Below are 19,517 nucleotides of genomic sequence, written 5' to 3' on the forward strand. Positions count from 1 at the left end.
ATAGATTACTGCAATGCACTCTACGTGGGGTTGCCTTTGAAGACTGTTCGGAAACTTCAACTAGTCCAATGGGAAGCAGCCAGATTGCTCACTGGAGCACCATACAAGGAGAACACCACTCCGCTGCTGGTCCATTTCTGAGCACAATTCAAAGTGCTGGTCTTGGCCTATAAAGCCCTATACGGCTCTGGCCCAGCTTACTTATCTGAACGTATCTCTCTCTACGTTCCACCTCGTAATTTAAGATCTACTGGGGAGGCCCTGCTCTCGGTCCCACCAGCATCTCAAACACGTCTGGTGGGGACGAGGGACAGGGCCTTCTCGGTGGTGACCCCCTGCTTATGGAATTCACTCCCCAGTGAGATTAGATCGGCGTCCTCCCTCCTTACTTTTAGGAAAAAACTAAAGATGTGGTTTTGGAGCCAGGCCTTTGGCTAGTGGCACAATAGCACTTTAGGTGTTGAACTCGGACAATAGGATTGTTTGAAAATTGGAAATGGCTTTATGACCTGTGATTCTGTGATCTGTTCTATGTGGTTATGTAATTTTAATTAATTATATTGCTGTTTTATATTGTTGTTTTATATTGCTGTTTTATATTGTTGTTTTGCTACTGTTGGCATTGAATAGTTGCCTGTGTTAGCCGCCCTGAGTCCCCCCTCGGGGGGTGGGTGGGGTGAGAAGGGCGGGGTAGAAATGGTCTAAATAAATAAATAAATAAATAAATACCTCCAGGATTTCATGGATGAAGGCTGGGACACGTGGCCAAGCCACATCAGAATGTGGTCAAGATTTCCCCATAGTATTTGGAGGACCTTCTTTTCTAGACTAGAGGAGCTTTGAGCAGCTGTGGCTTTGCAGATGGTTTTAGACAGCGAATCCCACATCACTAGCTAGAACTGATGGAAGATTTTAATCCACAACATCTGGAGGTGGCTAGTCATGCCCTCAGGGAAAACCAAGAAGTCTGTACATTGCAAAGAATATGTCAGACAGAAAAGAGAAGCCTAGAGAACTGACTTTGTAAGCCAACAACATTTGGGGCACCAGTTGTCTTCCTGGGGATCAGATGTGGGAACAGTGAGTCTTGGCAAGCTGCTTGTCTCCGGCTCTGTTCAATGCGTCTATCTGCAAATGAATCATGATTGCAAAATGCCATTCAGCCTTCCCTGATGACTGCTTTCCAGAGGAATGAGGCCTTAGTAAGCACTGCCCTCTCCCACAATAGAAAAGCAGGAATTCTAATAATATAGGAAACACAATAAATGGGGAGAAGGGAAGAGAACGATGCCAACTAGGACATACCTTATAGATACACATGGCACCATTGATTTTTCCTGATATGAAGGTAAGAAGTTGGCTGTAGGTTCTGCTGGTTTTATAGACAGTTTACAGTTGTGATGGTTTAATTTCACAAGTGTATTATCCATAATCCTCATCCAGTTTGGAATAAAAGCCTTCTCTTTTAGGCAAGATCCTGCTTGCATGCTTCCTTGGGAATTTTGTGGTGCCAGCTGCATAATGCAGGTGGAGCTCATTGGAGGACTAGGAGATGATGGTCTCTCTCCCCTCCCCAACCTCTCTGACCCTGCATGTGCTGTCGCACGCTGGACCTGTGCATAAGACTGTAGACAGGACATACATTCTGTGTGCCCAATGGGAAGCTGGGGCTGCCTCAGATTAAAGGCCTTTGGATTTCCTTAAAACAGAGTTTTTGGATTGCTCAAAGGTTCGACAAAGTTCTTTATTAATGAAAACGAACAGGTACTTTAAGGCTTTTTTAACAGTCTATTGGCTCTCTCTCAATCTTGTCCACAGGGAACAGGCAATATCCTCATAACTGTAACTAAAGGGGAAATCCTTAACTTCTAATCTGGGCAGTCTGTCTTTGGCGTGGAGCCCCTGCATCCGGTACCAACTGCTTCTGGCTTCCGCGAGTGACCCTTACCAAGCAGAGCTTTGTAGACTTCCAGGGGAAAAAGGAAGGAGTTCAGGTTTCCGTGATGGCTGCCTGAAGCCCCTCAGCAAAGGAACTGTAGGGCTGTATAACCCCGGCCAAGCTGTGGGCTGTATATCTCCCCGGCCAAGCCGTAGAAGACGAAGCTTTCTACAGGAGCTCTTGGTATTATGTCCTGCATGAAAGACTTCTCTGTGTGGACTGAACCCAAATTGGCTCCTATTCCCTCCAAAACTCAAAAAAGGGGGCGGGACCAGAGAACCTAACTATAATTGACAGGTGGCTTGCCCCATGATTGCAGCCAAAAGAAGCCACCTATCTGCAGAGTCCCTGAAACTTAGGACTACAACAAACATTCAATGCAAAGCAAACAAAATTGGAGCTCCTGATACAGTTGTACCTGCACACTGCAGCTAAAGCAGGCATGGGCAAACTTGGGCCCTCCGGATGTTTTGGACTTCAACTCCCATAATGCCTTACAACCTCAGGCCCCTTCATTTCCCCCCTCAGTTGCTTAAGTGAAGGAAGGGGCCCGAGGGTGTTAGGAATCATAGGAGTTGAAGTCCGAAACACATGGAGGGCCCAAATTTGCTCATGCCTGATCTATAGTGTGATGATACCTAAGAGCACTTGCCCACCAAATGAACACAGGAGTGTTTTCCAGCATTGCAAACCTGAGGTTGTATACAGAGAGATTGCCATGCAAGGAACTAAACTGGATTATCTCCTTTAGTAAAGGTAAAGGTTGAACATACTTGCATGCTTGAATGAGCATGTGATACATCAGAAAGTAAAGTGCCAACACAAATAAACAAAATTTGAAACTAATTTACTCTATTATTCATATGTAATTACTGTATGTATTATGTGTATGTAGTGGCATCAAATTGTGCCAGCTATAAGCTGCCCCGAATCCCCACTTTGGGAGTAGCGAAGGGCGGAGTACAAATGCTAGAAAGAAATGAATAAGGTTTCCCCTGACATTAAGTCCAGTTGTGTCCGACTCTGGGGGATGGTGCTCATCTCCATTTCTAAGCCGAAGAGCCAGCATTGTCCATAGATGTCTCCAAGGTCATGTGGCTGGCATGACTGCATGGAGCACTGTTACCTTTTCGCTGGAGCAGTACTTACTTGCTTAGGCGATCCCTCATTTTCTGAGGAGGATTGTCTTCCAGTGTTTTTGTGGGTCCGTATGTGGCTGTGGAGCCCTATTCTTGATCTGCATCCTCTTCTGCAGTGAGGGCATTGGTTTCCAGGTGGAAGGCGGTCTCGGTCAGGGTTGGCTTGATGCACCTTCCTCTTGGCACGCTTCTCCCTTTCGCCCTCCATTCGTGCCTCTTCAAATTCTGCAGCACTGCTGGTCACAGCTGACCTCCAGCTGGAGCGCTCAAGGGCCAGGGCTCCCCAGTTCTCAGTGTCTATGCCAGAGTTTTTAAGGTTGGCTTTGAGCCCGTCTTTCAATCTCTTTTCCTGCCCACCAACATTCTGTTTTCCGTTCTTGAGTTCGGAGTAGAGCAACTGCTTTGGGAGACGGTGGTCGGGCATCCGGACAACGTGGCCGGTCCAGCGGAGTTGATGGCGGAGGACCATCGCTTCAATGCTGGAGCAGTACCTATTGATCTATTCACATTTGCATGTTTTCAAACTGCTAGATTGGCGGAAGCTGAGGCTAACAGTGGGAGCTCACATTGCTCCTTTTGTGAACAAAAGCTGAACATACCAGCTCCACTGGCTGCCAATTAGCTTCCGAGCACAATTCAAAGTGCTGGTGTTAACCTATAAAGCCCTAAACGACTCCGGCCCGGTTTACCTCTCCGAACGTACTCTCCCCTATGAACCATCAAGATTACTAAGATCGTCTGGAGGGGCCCTTCTCTCCGTCCCGCCGGCCTCAGAAGCGCGTCTGGTGGGGACGAGGGACAGGGCCTTCTCGGTAGTGGCCCCGCGACTCTGGAACTCTCTCCCACCAGAGGTTAGAACCGCCCCAACAATCCTGATATTCAGGAAACAGGTGAAGTCGTGGTTATGGAGACAGGTCTTCGAGGAATGAGACAATGATCTGGATGGAAGACGGTGTATATTCGATTTTAGTATGACGACTGACCACTGTAGCTTTAAATATATGTGCTTTTTTAAATGTTTTATTGTAATGTGTATTTTGATATTTTACCGATTGTATGTGTTTTTATGGTTGGAAACCGGGCTGAGTCCCTCTTATGAGGTGAGAAGCTCGGTATAGAAAACTTTGAAATAAATAAATAAATACTTGCATACTTGAGTGAGAGTTTAATACATCTTTATTACAGAAAGTAAAGTGCCAACACAGAGTTTGCCACCTGAGCCTGTTGCTTCTGCCTGTCTTCCTGGAACTCCTACAAGTCAGCTTCTCTTTTGTTAAAGCACCATTTACTACCCATTTCCTATGTCTTTTATCAACTGTCAGGGTGCCAGAGGCTAATTTTCCAGCTGCAGATAAGCTTCAGCTTCTGCTGGGATCTGCTGCACCTACACAAGGTCCTGGAACAAAGCCATGCTTCCCTTTGCATGGGCGTGTGCCGTACATCAACTCACAAGAGCAACTGCCATGCTGTCAGTGAATGGATCACCAGGACAACAAGTTCCAGGCTCCCACCTACACAGCTACAGCATGTTAGCTAGCCGAGCCTCGAGGAAGCAAGACAGAGTCGGAAGCTGGAGGAGAACTTGGCAATGACTCCTGTGTCTCAGCAAAAAATGCAGCTGGTGGTTTGCCTTGTCTAAGCTGCTAATACTAAAGAGGGAGGTGGACCCCAGAATCTACAAGAGAAGGCTAAGAACACATCCAGCGAGCCTGGCGCATTTAACCCAGTGGCACAGTGGGTTAAACTCGTGCCGGCAGGACTGAAGACCGACAGGATGCAGGTTTGAATCTGGGGAGAACATGGATAAGCTCCCTATATCAGCTCCAGCTCCTCATGCAGGGGCATGAGAGAAGCCTCCCACAAGGATGGTAAAAGCATCAAAACATCCGGGCGTCCCCTGGGCAACATCCTTGCAGACGGCCAATTCTCTCACACCAGAAGTGACTTGCAGTTTCTCAAGTCGCTCCTGACATGACAAAGAAAAGCTTCAGTTGTGCTAAAAGAGTCTGATAGAAAGCATTTGCAACTAACAGCGTGACCTGAGACACTCTATGTTTCAACAATAAGGGGATGACTATATATATGCAATGGGAAGGCCTGTACAGGTGGAGAATCCCATACACAAAATTCCAAATTTTTGAAGGTTGTCCACATGGGTGGCTGAGATGGCGACACACTTCTTTTCTGATGGTTTCACGTACACCAACTTTGTTTCATGCACAGGATCATTTTAAAGCATGTTGCACATAGAACCCCCATGCCTTTATGGGATACATGCGCACCACGTTGCCATGTGCCGAGCATGCCTGCTCTCCTCTCCCTGCTTTGGCTGAGAGGCTGGCTGAGAGAATGGACAATCACAGTGGAGGAGGGCTTTTGGTGGGAGTATTCATTGTGTGTTTCCAAAAAGGAAGAGAAGGACAGGAGAAGAGATCTTCAGCCTTCTCTGCCGAAGGGAATCCTAAGACTATCAGAAATATGTGTTTTCGTATGGTCTTTGGTGACCCCTCTGAAATGCCCTCACAACTCCAGGGGTCCCGACCCCCAAGGTTGAGAAATGCTGCCTTCGGGTTACCATCAGTGTCAGTGCCTCTCAAACTGGGCTGTCCCTGGAGTCTCCCATTTTCTGGTTTAGAGTTATTGACTTTACACAGAGAGAGACCACGCTCAGCTCTGTCTGAGAAACACAATTTGATCCCCAGGTCCCTTGCCCAATTCACATCGAGTCTGTCCTTTTCCGGGCAAACACAGCCGAGACACTCTTGACGATGCTGCGGATGCCGTTGCCTTTCTTGAGGGCCAGCTTGGCTTCAGAGATGCGCTCCGCCAGGGCATGGAAGACCATGACCGCCCCGTGATAGGCTTCCGCTGCCGACACTTCATAGAACTCGCAGTCCATGGAGCGTGCCAGGAGGCGGCCTTCCTCGCTGGAGACGGCGCGCCGATGGTGGAGGTCTCGCTTGTTTCCCACAATGACGATGGGCACTTTCTCCTGGCCGGGGCCTTCCTTGGCTGCCTTGATGACTTGGACTTTGGGTCGCAGACTGTTGAAGCTGGCTCGGTCGCAGATGCTATAGACCAGGATAAAGCCGTCGGCCCATTGGATGCGCTTTTCCTCGGGGGAGCTCTCCTCCGTCCACTTCTGAGAAGGGAAACAGGGAAGGCATTAAGGTTTGGTGGACAAATGGGCCAAATACAAAGAGCATTTCATTTCACTGGATTGCAGCAATTCAGTCAATTGGAACGGCACATTTGAATGTTCTTAAACACTCCCTTTCTAATAAATTTCCCTGCAAGTATATTCTTATAAGGAATATGTTTTGTTTATTCACTAGCTTGGGTACCCGGTGTTGCCTGGGTTATTCGAAAATGTCAATTTTTTAATGGTCCAAAATGCATAAAGTTGTGGGTGAACTTCAGATCCAGGAAAGTCATGCTACCCTACTCTATTCTGCCTTGGTTAGACCACACCTGGAATATTGTGAACAGTTCTGGGCACCACAATTGAAGAGAGAAATTCACAAGCTGGGAGTTTAAGATCTTCTGGGGAGGCCCTGCTCTCGGCTCCACCTTTATCACAAGTGAGACTGGTGGGGACGAGGGACAGGGCCTTCTCGGTGGTGGCCCCTCACCTGTGGAATGCACTCCCCGGGGAAATTAGGTCATCAACATCCCTCCTCTCTTTCAGAAGGAAGTTAAAAACCTGGATATGGGACCAGGCTTTTGGATAAGCTGGCAGATGGATAAAAGACAATGACAACCAGAGTAAGGAAAGGACAATGACAATGCTGGATGGATTATGGATTTATGAATTGACGAACATTGACCACAAGATGATTTTATTGCTGCTATTGTTTTAATTTGACTGTTTTAATTACTTATAACTGTTGTCGTTATATTGTAATTTGTATATTGTATTTTGTGAATTGTTGGGCATCGAATTGTGCCTTTTGTAAGCCGCCCTGAGTCCCCCCGAGGGGGTTGAGAAGGGCGGGGTAGGAGCACTCCAAATAAATAAAAATAATAAATAAATAAATATCCAGAGGAGGGTGACTAAAATGATCAAGGGTCTAGAAAACAAGCCCTATGAGGAGCGGCTTAAAGAGCTGGGCATGTTGAGCCCGAAGAAGAGAAGGCTGAGAGGAGACATGATAGCCATGTATAAATATGTGAGAGGAAGCCACAGGGAGGAGGAGGGAGCAAGCTTGTTTTCTGCTTCCCTGGAGACTAGGACGCAAGGGAACAATGGCTTCAAACTACAAGAAAGGAGATTCCATCTGAACATGAGGAAGAACTTCTTGACTGTGAGAGAGCCATTCAGCAGTGGAACTCTCTGCCCCGGAGTGTGGCACACAGAACTCCCATGATCAATAGAAAATACTGGAAAGGTTTGGCAGGTATTGACCTTGAGTTTTGGAGTTGTAGTTCACCTACATCCAGAGAGCACTGTGGACTGAAACATGATGGATCTGAAGCAAACTTGGCACAAATACTCAATATGTCCAAATGTGAACCCTAGTGGAGTTTTTGCAAAATAGACTTTGACATTTAGGGGTTATAGTTGCTGGGATTTATAGTTCACCTACAATCACAGCAGGAGTAGAGCTTTTGGTGGGAGGACTTGCTGTCTGTTTCCAAAAAGGAAGACAAGGACAAGTGGAGAGATCTTCAGTCTTCCTTTTTGGAAACAGACGGCAAATCCTCCCACCAAAAGCTTTACTCCTGCTGTCCTTGTCATAGAATCATAGAACCAAAGAGTTGGAAGAGACCTCATGGGCCATCCAGTCCAACCCCATTCTGCCAAGAAGCAGGAATATTGCATTCAAATCACCCCTGACAGATGGCCATCCAGCCTCTGCTTAAAAGCTTCCAAAGAAGGAGCCTCCACCACACTCCGGGGCAGAGAGTTCCACTGCTGAACGGCTCTCACAGTCAGGAAGTTCTTCCTCGTGTTCAGATGGAATCTTCTCTCTTGTAGTTTGAAGCCATTGTTCCATTGTGTCCTAATCTCCAAGGAAGCAGAAAACAAGCTTGCTCCCTCCTCCCTGTGGCTTCCTCTCACATATTTATACATGGCTATCATATTTCCTCTCAGCCTTCTCTTCTTCAGGCTAAACATGCCCAGCTCCTTAAGCCGCTCCTCATAGGGCTTGTTCTCCAGACCTTTTATCATTTTAGTCGCTCTCCTCTGGACACATTCTCTCTTGAATTGTGGTGCCCAGAATTGGACACAATATTCCAGATGTCTTCCTCTTTGGAAACAGGAAGATTTGTAGCGGCTGCCTTTCGGTCAACAAGTTCAGCAGCTCAGCGGTTTAATCCACTGTGCCACTGGGGACTCCTGGATTGTTTTTACATGAAGTGAAATACAGGGATTAGCATTTATCTCCACTTCGGTCTCCCAGAAGTTGCCCCCAACATGACAATCAGTGGTGGTTGCTGATTATAGAAGTGAAGGTCCTAACGTCTTGCAGATTTATGACTCTAGTTTTGCAGCCACTCAGCTCCCCTGAGGATATTCCTGCTGCTCCCTCGGCATCTCGGGAAGTCTGACTTGGCCACGGTAGTCCATGTTCTGGTTACATCCCGTTTAGACTACTGCAACGCTCTCTACGTGGGGTTGCCCTTGAAGACGGCCCGGAAGCTTCAACTGGTCCAACGTGCGGCAGCCATGATACTAACAGGAGCGGAACGAAGGGAGCACACAACCCCCTTGTTGTACCAGCTCCACTGGCTGCCGATTTGCTACCGGGCTCAATTCAAGGTGCTGGCGTTGGCCTATAAAGCCCTAAACGGTTCCGGCCCAAGATACCTAACTGACCGCATCTCGGCCTATGAGCCCACCAGGACTTTGAGATCATCCGGGGAGGCCCTGCTCTCGATCCCGCCTGCCTCACAGGCACAGCTGGCGGGGACGAGAGATAGGGCCTTCTCGGTGGTGGCTCCTCGACTGTGGAACACCCTTCCCGTGGACATCAGACTGGCACCTTCCCTGATGATCTTCCGCAGAAAATTAAAAACTTGGTTGTTCAAGAAGGCGTTCGAACAAGAAGTGCAATGATTGGTAATGACGATAGGAATGGAACAACGGAAAATGATACTGGATTGTGGTTTGGACGATGAGACGATGTGGAATGGCTTTTGTAGTAATTGATGATGTTTTTGATGATAATTTTGTTGTTAATGCTGGACTGTGGATTGTTTTAGATTGTGTCTTGAATTTTGAACCCTGTTCTTCTATATTGTACACCGCTGTGAGTAGCCTTCGGGCTGAGAACAGCGGTATATAAGCAAAGTAAATAAATAAATAAATAAATAAATAAATAAATACATCTGCTCTGATCTGAAAAGGGGAACTGCCAGTCCGGCCGTGGTAGGGCTCCCATTCACCTTGAAGCAGCTCCCCGGGAAGAGCCCTGGCAAAACCCAGAGCGGATTCACCCATGTGGCAGATGATGCACCAGCTGTCCCTGCCTACATGTTTTGAAGGAAGAATTAAATGTCATCCATGAGGAAGTCTCTCTTTCTCTCCCAGGGCCAACTATTCCAATAGGATCAGCTCATCCTTTCTTTAAAAAATAATATTGTTCCATGCCAAGGTTAGTTCTCTGCCAAAGGGGTTCCTAAGACCATGAGAAGTATGTGTTTTCTGATAGTCTTTGGTGACCTCTCTGAAACCCCCCTCGTGACTCCCCTCAGGGGTCCTGACCCCCAGGTTGAGAAATGCTGTCCTAGGTCATGTGGCTGCCATGACTGCATAGAGGACCGTTACCTTCCTGCCAAAGCGGTATCTATTCATCTACACCAGTGGTTCTCAACCTGTGGGTCGGGACCCCTGTGGGGGTCGCGAGGGGGTGTCAGAGGGGTCACCAAAGACCATCAGAAAACATAGTATTTTCTCTTTGTCGTGGGTGTTCTGCGTGGGATGTTTGGTCCAATTCTATCATTGGTGGGGTTCAGAATGCTATTTCATTGTGGGTGAACTATGAATCCCAGCAACTACCATTCCCAAATGGCAAGGTCTATTTTCTCCAAACTCTACCAGTGTTCATATTTGGGCATATTGATTATCTGAGCAAAGTTTGATCCAGATCCATCACTGTTTGAGTCCACAGTGTTCTCTGGATGTAGGTGAACTACAACTCCAAAAACTCAAGTTCAGTGTCCACCAGACTCTCCCAGTATTTCTCTTGGTCATGGGAATTTGCATGTTTTCGAACTGCTAGGTTGGCAGAAGCTGGGGCCAATGACAGGAGCTCACCCTATCCTGTGGATTCAAACCACTGACCTTCTGGTCAGCAAGTTCTGCAGCTTAGCAGTTTTACCCATAGTGGTACCGCGGCCCCTATGTTATCCAAAGCTAAAAATTATATATTTCTGGCTGGAAATATATAAATGTACCCATTCCGACTTAGATTTAAATTCAACTGAAGAACAAACCTTCAGAACCTATCTTGTTCATAACTCGGGGACTGCTTGTATGTCGATATTGAAGAATCCACTTGGTATTTAGTAGGCACTCGGCAGCCGAAGAGGCAATGGGGGTTTGGCCTGGAGCTCTGGAAACTTTTGCATTCTTCTGGAACTAATTGAAGCCAATTAAAAATGTCGCTCTCTCACACACGATTCAAAGCCTTCTTTAGTTTAACTCTTAGTTTAAATAGGGGAAAGGGCATAGAGCAGAAAGGGGATTATTCCATCAGTAATTTTTTTTTGCTTTTCATCAAAAGTCAAAATACAAACATGAGAAAACGGTTAATTAAATGTAAAAGAGTAGGAAAGCTCTCGCTCACCTGCGAGTAAGGAAAATCCCAGATGTGGAAGAGGATCTCTCTGCCTTCCGTTGCCAAAGTGTGGGTGTAGATGGATTCTGGGTGGGGAAAAGCAACACGTTATCACTGCCAGAAGGTTATAGCCTTCAACCATGGCTTTCCCACTCCCTTCCCAGCCTGGCCCTTTTCTCTAGCAGGAAACACATAATGAATAGTTGACACTGACCACCAAACCACATGGACTCCTGCCCACGACTTGGAAATACCGTATATACCTGCGTGACCGCATTTCTGTATACGAACCCGCACAATCTCTTCGATCATCTGGAGAGGCCCTGCTCTCAATCCCACCTGCATCGCAGGCACGATTGGTGAGGACAAGAGAGAGGGCCTTTTCGGTGGTGGCCCCTCGACTCTGGAACTCACTTCCTAAGGACATCAGACATGCCCCAACCCTGGCAGTCTTTAGGAGGAGCTTGAAGACCTGACTGTTCCAGTGTGCCTTCCCAGAATAATGATTCCACAGCACTTTGTCCTCCAAAGCACTTTACATGGTTTAGGTCTGCTTGTATGTTTTCCACAAATGCCCCATCACTCTTTTCGCCCTTATTCCAGCATTATTTTAATTTTAATTCTACATTTGGCCTTCCTATGGTTTTAATTGTGTGTTGTCTTATTGTTAATGCTTACGTTACTTTATTTTATTGTCCATGTTTTATTTTAATTGCTTGTATTGTTGTTATATTGCTTGTATTGTTGTATTTGGGCTCGGCCTCATGTAAGCCACACCAAGTCCCTTGGGGAGATGGTAAAGGTAAAGGTAGTCCCCTGACATTAAGTCCAGTCATGTCTGGCTCTGGGGTGTGGTGCTCATCTCCATTTCTAAGAGCCGGCATTGTCCATAGACACCTCCAAGGTCATGTGGCCGGCATGACTGCATGGAGCGCCGTTCGCTTCCCGCCAGAGCGGTACCTATTGATCTACTCACATTTGCATGTTTTCGAACTGCTAGGTTGGCAGAAGCTAGGGCTGGTAGCGGGGTACAAATAAAGTGTTGTTGTTGTTGTTGTTGTTATTATTATTAGCCGAGCCAAATATAAACTGAGGCACCTAATTTTCCCACAAAAATTGGGAAAACGTATTGACTCGAGTATAAGCCAATGGTGGGAAATGCAGCAGCTACTCGTAAACTTCAAAATAAAAATAGATACCAATAAAATGACATTATATACTGCCTTTCTCAGCCTCAAGGCGACGGAAGGCGACTGTTGACTGTTTTACAGTCAACACAGTCCAATGCCCAGAACAACATAAAATACAGTGGGTTGTTGTAGGTTTTTCAGGCTATATGGCCATGTTCTAGAGAAGCATTCTCTCCTGACATTTCACCTGCATCTATGGCAAGCATCCCCAGAGGTAATAATAAAAACAGAGTAAAATAATGCATGTCATAATAACAATAATAATAAAGTACAGTAATAAATGTACAATAATAATTAATAATGTAAAATAATATTTTTATTTTTATTTCATTTATTATTTTACTCTACTTATTATTATATTTATTATTTTACATTATTAATTATTATTGTACATTTATTACTGTACTTTATTATTATTGTTATTATGACTTATTATTATATTTAATAGAGTAAAATAGTGTAAATGTAGTAATAATAATAAATAGAGTAAATTAATAATGTAATAATAATAAAAAATAATAAATAACTTTGACTCAAGTGTGAGCCATGGGGGGCTTTTTCAGCCTTAAAAAGGGGCTGAAAAGCTCGGCTTATACTTGAGTATATACGGTAATTACTTTTGAAGATTACAACTCTCCCAACCAGGGATCCCGAGAGCTGCAGCCCAAAGAGACGGCTTTCTCAGCCTCTGCACATGTCTTATGTGCACAGACATGTTGGCAATGGGATTAAACCTCTAATTTTTCCTTCTGGTGGTGACGTAACCTAAATAAATTACACACACACACATACGCATAGGGCATATAATGGGAATTGTACTTCAACGTATCTGGAAGGTGTTGGCTGTGTTGCAGGCTGCAACAAACCATGGCAGCAAGCACACATTGGTTCCACATGAAGGTGGCAATGGCACTTACCCATATCTCCATATTCCCCAATGAACCTCCTGGTGAGAAAGCGCACTGTCAAAGCTGCAAGAAAAAGGAAAGAGTGGGAGTTGTGACTGCCACACAAGATGGGTCTGCCGCAGAGAAGGCAGGACGCTTTTCTATTCTCGGCCTTCGAAACACAATGAGCACAAAATAGCCCTGCAGGCAAGTTCACAGTTTCTAAACACTGTGTGAACGTTTTCGAAATGTATTTTTTGGCAGCCTGTGCAACTACAACATTTGGCAGACTTTTATTTAGGAGGTAAATATGTTACATTTTAAAGATCCAGCTCAATCCTTACATATGCATCTATGTTTTAATATTCTTGTTATGGTTTTATTTATTTATTTATTTACAGTATTTATATTCCTCCCTTCTCAACCCACAGGGGACTCAGGGCGGATTACAATGTACATATACATGGCAAACATTCAATGCCATAGACACACAACATATATGGACAGACACACAGAGACTATTTAACATTCCAGCTTTTTCATGAGGGTATTCTGGCCACCAGGGGAGCTGTCACTTCACCGTCCATTTGTGACACTGATGAAGTACTTCCTCATTCTTTGCATGCTTGCTGGAGATTTTTATGGCGCCGTAAATTAGCCTCCCTAAATTTCCCACTTGACTGTGTTTGTGAACACTTGCACAAACAGCCACGTTTGTGCAAGCGTTCCCGAATCCTGAATCCCCCACCCCGAATCAAAATTCTGGCTACGGGCCTGGTCAGACCACACCTGGAATCACACTATGTCCAATTCTGGGCACCACAACTGAAGAGAGATGTTGACGCAAAGCTGGAATGTGTCCAGAGGAGGGTGACTAAAATGGTCAAGCCTTCTCTCATGTGTCCTCATGGGAAGCAACACGTTTGAGTTGCTTCCGAAACGTTAAGAGGGCAGGAGCAGATCTAATCTCTCTGGGGAGGGCGTTCCATAGCCGGGGAGCCACCGCTGAAAAGGCCCTGTCTCTCGTCCCCGCCAAACGTACCTGGGACGAAGGCAGGGCTGAGAGCAGAGCCTCTCTGGATGATCTCAAGGTCCTAGGTGGTTCATAAGGGGAGATACGTTTGGACAGGTAAGTTGGGCCAGAAACATTTAGGGTTTTTATGTTTATTCATATCATGATCTGATCACCATGCTCAATATATCCCATATGCATGATGGGGGTATTGGGGTAATGATACAAAAGGTTTGCTAGAGTAGACCCTCTTTCACTCAGAATCAGCCACACACCCCCCCCCCCCTGAATCAAACTCAGCCCCCCACCCCGAATCAAAATTCTGGCTACGGGCCTGGTCAGACCACACCTGGAATCACACTATGTCCAATTCTGGGCACCACAACTGAAGGGAGATGTTGACGCAAAGCTGGAATGTGTCCAGAGGAGGGTGACTAAAATGGTCAAGCCTTCTCTCATGTGTCCTCATGGGAAGCCAGAGCTGACAGAGGGAGCTCAACCCACTCTCCCAATTCAAACTGTTGGTCAGCAGTCCTGTCGCATAAGGGTTTAACCCAGTGGTTCTCAACCTGGGGTCCCCAGATGTTTTTGGCCTACAACTCCCAGAAATCCCAGCCAGTTTACGAGCTGTTAGGATTTCTGGGAGTTGAAGGCCAAAAACATCTGGGGACCCCAGGCTGAGAAACACTGGTTTAACCTATTGTGCCACTGGGGCTCCATTTTAAAGCTGCTTGAATGTCATTCAAGTCACTGAATCTGAAACCACCTAGGTGGTGTATTGTCGAAGGCTTTCATGGCCGGAATCACTGGGTTGTTGTAGGTTTTTTCGGGCTATATGGCCATGGTCTATATGTTGCAAACCAGACACTCTCCACATCAACACTGACAAAGAATCAACAAGAAATACTGTTTACCCATGAGCATAAAGAAATTACAAATATTAGAAACCAACACTTTCTCATTAAGGTATTGTCAAAGGCTTTCATGGCAGGAATCGCTGGTTGTTGTAGGTTTTCCGGGCTATATGGCCATGTTCTAGAGGCATTCTCTCCTGACGTTTCGCCTGCATCTATGGCAAGCATCCTCAGAGGTAGTGAGGTCTATTGGCACTAGGGAAAAGGGTTTATATATCTGTGGAATGACCAGGGTGAGACAAAGGACTCTTGTCTGCTGGAGCTAGGTGTGAATGTTTCAACTGACCACCTTGATTAGGATTTGATGGCCTGACAGTGCCTAGAACAAACAGCAGAGGGAAAATAATCAGGGACATCTAATCACCTCTCAACAAAAGTTTGCTCCAGGCACTGTCAGGCCATTATATGCTAATCAAGGTGATCAGTTGAAACATTCACACCTAGCTCCAGCAGACAAGAGTCCTTTGTCCCACCCTGATCATTCCACAGATATATAAACCCTTTGTCCTAGTTCCAACAGACCTCACAACCTCTGAGGATGCTTGCCATAGATACAGACGAAACATCAGGAGAGAATGCCTCTAGACCATGGCCATACAGCCCGAAAAAACCTACAACAACCCACTTAGGTTGTTTTTCAGAGGTCCAAACAGGTCAAAGTCAGAAAGGACCAAATCATAGCGATGGTGGGTTTCCCTAGGTGCACAACCTTCTTTTTGCCAGTAATTCAATGATGACTCTCTCTTTGAGCTTCAGATTCATGGGTCTAATCAGTCAATTGGAAAAAGAAAAGGCTGTATCAATAGAGTAAGGTGGCCTCTGTCATATCATGCAGAGATTGTCCAGTAGCGAAGAAAGAAATAAAAGTTAGAGTGATGGAGGCATTACTTTTTGAACCATCTCTGTGTGTGTGTGTGTGTGTGTGTGTGTAGATAGATAAATAGACAGACAGACAGACAGACCTCCTGGGCCATCCAGTCCAACCCCATTCTGCCAAGAAGCAGGAAAATTGCATTCAAAGCACCCCCAACAGATGACCATCCACCCTCTGTTTAAAAGCCTCCAAAGAAGGAGCCTCCACCACACTCCGGGGCAGAGAGTTCCACTGCTGAACGGCTCTCACAGTCAGGAAGTTCTTCCTCATGTTCAGATGGAATCTCCTTTCCTGTAGTTTGAAGCCATTGTCCCATTGCGTCCTAGTCTCCAGGGAAGCAGAAAGGAAGCTTACTCCCTCCTCCCTATGACTTCCTCTCACATATTTATACATGGCGATTATGTCTCCTCTCAGCCTTCTCTTCTTCAGGCTAAACATGCCCAGCTCCTTAAGCCGCTCCTCATAGGGCTTGTTCTCCAGACCCTTGATCATTTGAGTCATCCTCCTCTGGACACATTCCAGCTTGTCAGTGTCTCTCTTCAATATTCCAGGTGTGGTCTAACCAAGGCAGAATAGAGGGGTAGCATGACGAGAGATAGAGAGATAGATAGATAGATAGATAGATAGATAGATAGATAGATAGATAGATAGATAGATAGCAGTAGTTCCCTACCTTTGGTCCTCCAGGTGTTTTGGACTCCCAGAAATCCCAGCCAGTTCAGCAGCTCTTAGGAGTTGCAGAAGTTGAAGTCCAAAACACCTGGAGGACCAAAGGTTTGGAACCACTGCTTTGGATAATACAGGGATGGGTTAACAAGCCATGTGGCGTTTCCTTTGCTGTTTGTGGCCCTGTTCAGAAGATTTCACTTCACTTTCTGTCCCTGTCAGAATTGGATTTTGAAAAATTTGGAAACAAGAAGTGCTGAGAAAGCTTCAGTGGAGACCCCTTTTCCCCATGATAATAGCTCTTCCAGGAGTGAATTTCCCTTCCGAGGGGAAGATTTCTCTCACTTCTTGTTGTCTCAGCCCTGTTCTTAATTATGACTCATTTATAAATCGAATGTTTATCGCTCGAGGGCTCAGGGGTCCTCAAACTAATGTCCGAGGGCTGAATATGGCCCTCCAAGGTCATTTACCCGGCCGTTGCTAAGGGTCAACCTGAGTCTGAAAGAACTCAAAATCAAACAACAACAACAACAATCCTATCTAATCAGCCAACCCCTGAGCCAGCAGGACTGAAGACCGACAGGTCGCAGGTTCGAATCCGGGGAGAGGCGGGTGAGCTCCCTCTATCAGCTCCAGCTCCTCATGCGGGGACATGAGAGAAGCCTCCCACAAGGATGATAAAACATCAAATCATCTGGGCGTCCCCTGGGCAACGTCCTTGCAGACAGGCTGAGCTCCCTCTGTTAGCTCCAGCTCCCCATGTGGGGGCATGAGAGAAGCCTCCCACAAGGATGATAAAAAACATCCAATCATCCTGGGCAACATCCTTGCAGACACGCTGAGCTCCCTCTGTTAGCTCCAGCTCCCCATGCGGGGGCATGAGAGAAGCCTCCCACAAGGATGATAAAAAACATCAAATCATCCTGGGCAACGTCCTTGCAGACAGGCTGAGCTCCCTCTGTTAGCTCCAGCTCCCCGTGCGGGGACATGAGAGAAGCCTCCCACAAGGATGATAAAAAACATCAAATCATCCTGGGCAACGTCCTTGCAGACAGGCTGAGCTCCCTCTGTTAGCTCCAGCTCCCCGTGCGGGGACATGAGAGAAGCCTCCCACAAGGATGATAAAAAACATCAAATCATCCTGGGCAACGTCCTTGCAGACAGGCTGAGCTCCCTCTGTTAGCTCCAGCTCCCCGTGCGGGGACATGAGAGAAGCCTCCCACAAGGATGATAAAAAACATCAAATCATCCTGGGCAACATCCTTGCAGACAGGCTGAGCTCCCTCTGTTAGCTCCAGCTCCCCGTGCGGGGACATGAGAGAAGACTCCCACAAGGATGATAAAAAACATCAAATCATCCTGGGCAACATCCTTGCAGACAGGCTGAGCTCCCTCTGTTAGCTCCAGCTCCCCGTGCGGGGACATGAGAGAAGCCTCCCACAAGGATGATAAAAAACATCAAATCATCCTGGGCAACGTCCTTGCAGACAGGCTGAGCTCCCTCTGTTAGCTCCAGCTCCCCGTGCGGGGACATGAGAGAAGACTCCCACAAGGATGATAAAAAACATCAAATCATCCTGGGCAACGTCCTTGCAGACAGGCTGAGCTCCCTCTGTTAGCTCCAGCTCCCCGTGCGGGGACATGAGAGAAGCCTCCCACAAGGATGATAAAAAACATCAAATCATCCTGGGCAACGTCCCCTGGGCAACGTCCTTGCAGACAGGCTGAGCTCCCTCTGTTAGCTCCAGCTCCCCATGCAGGGGCATGAGAGAAGCCTCCCACAAGGATGGTAAAACATCAAATCATCAGGGCGTCCCCTGGGCAACATCCTTGCAGACGGCCAATTGTCTCACACCAGAAGCGATTTGCAGTTTCTCAAGTTGCTCCTGACATGACAAAATAAAAAAAGCCAAAAGCAGGCCCACACTTCCCAAAATAAGTTTATTTTGATAAAATTGTTCTTCATTTTCATTATTGTATTGTTTTTTTTAGTGTTTTTTTGCACTACAAATAAGATATGCGCAGTGTGCATAGGAATTCATTCATGTTTTTTTCAAACTATAATCCAGCCCTCCAACTGTTCAAAAAGTGTTGCTCTAGCTAATCATCATGGTGATCTTCAGATCAGAGATCCAAAACTAGGTTTCCCAGCTTGGGCTCTTCTTACCTGAGTTACTCCCAGTGGTTGCCACTCACCTGACTTGCCCACCTGGCCTGCCCCAAGGACCACCACGTTGGCTTCCACCTTGAGTGGGGTGGCAGGAGGGGTCTCCCCAACTGAATGGTGGTCTGGAGTGAAGCTGGCGCTCCGGCGAAGAGGGATCCGCAGCACCATGTCAGCAGCCCTGCTTTGGCCCTCTCCAGTGTGCTCTTCCCCTTTGCACAGCCTGAGCCACAATGCGCTCCTCTCCACTGTGAGGAGCAAGAGTCCTTCGCATGGAGCGTACCATTCGGCATGCTTCGGAGGGGGAGCTGCATACAGTTGCATCATGTGCTGAAACACACATGGAAAGCCCAGCATGTAATGCACAATGAAATGATCGTGAAAAGAAATCTAATAACACTATGGATGTAACAAATTTGGGAAAAAAAATGTTCTGTTCTTGGTTTGCAAATGTTATTCCTTGTTTAGTTGTGCAGTCCTTACTTTGAAAGTAGTTGTCATCCTCCAGAAACTTCAGATTAGAGGGGTCCTCAAACTTTTTAAGCAGAGGGCCCACCAAACCTTTCCAGTATTTTCTGTTGGTCATGGGAGTTCTGTGTGTCAAGTTTGGTCCAATTCCATCATTGGTAGAGTTCAGAATGCTCTTTGACTGTAGGTGAACTATAAATCCCAGGAACTACAACTCCCAAATGACAAAATCAATCCTCCCATCCCAACCCCACCAGTATTCAAATTTGGGCATATTGGGTATTTGTGCCAAATTTGGTCCAGTGAATGAGAATACATCCTGCATATCAGACCAAATTTGGCACAAATACCCAATATGCCCAAATTTGAATACTGATGGGGTTGGGATGGGAGGATTGATTTTGTCATTTGGGAGTTGTAGTTCCTGGGATTTATAGTTCACCTACAGTCAAAGAGCATTCTGAACTCTACCAATGATGG

At 46.4% G+C, this 19,517-nt stretch overlaps 1 protein-coding gene across 1 annotated transcript; it reads right to left on the bottom strand.

Annotated features, from left to right (window-relative positions):
• Positions 1 to 4,236: 4,236 nt before the first annotated feature.
• On the bottom strand, positions 4,237 to 18,847 carry LOC132762320 (ras-related and estrogen-regulated growth inhibitor-like protein). Its single transcript, XM_060755189.2, has 4 exons — positions 18,602 to 18,847; positions 12,970 to 13,023; positions 10,872 to 10,948; positions 4,237 to 6,220 (listed from the first exon to the last, which is right to left on the bottom strand). The coding sequence occupies exons 1-4, from the start codon at positions 18,738 to 18,740 to the stop codon at positions 5,795 to 5,797; spliced, it is 696 nt and encodes a 231-aa protein (XP_060611172.2). The 5' UTR covers positions 18,741 to 18,847; the 3' UTR covers positions 4,237 to 5,794.
• Between the last annotated feature and the right edge of the window lie 670 nt (positions 18,848 to 19,517).

This window comes from Anolis sagrei, chromosome 9 (assembly GCF_037176765.1).
Source record: "Anolis sagrei isolate rAnoSag1 chromosome 9, rAnoSag1.mat, whole genome shotgun sequence".
NCBI lineage: Eukaryota > Metazoa > Chordata > Lepidosauria > Squamata > Dactyloidae > Anolis > Anolis sagrei.

Bases quoted from the DNA above. Each gene is read 5' to 3' on its own strand.
- LOC132762320 (XM_060755189.2), bottom strand. From the start codon at position 18,740: ATGGTGCTGCGGATCCCTCTTCGCCGGAGCGCCAGCTTCACTCCAGAC. The intron at 13,024-18,601 runs GTGAGTGGCAAC...TTTTTCTTGCAG, and splicing joins AGGCCAGGTGGGCAAGTCAG to CTTTGACAGTGCGCTTTCTC. The intron at 6,221-10,871 runs GTGAGCGAGAGC...TTCCCTTCTCAG, and splicing joins GGGATTTTCCTTACTCGCAG to AAGTGGACGGAGGAGAGCTC.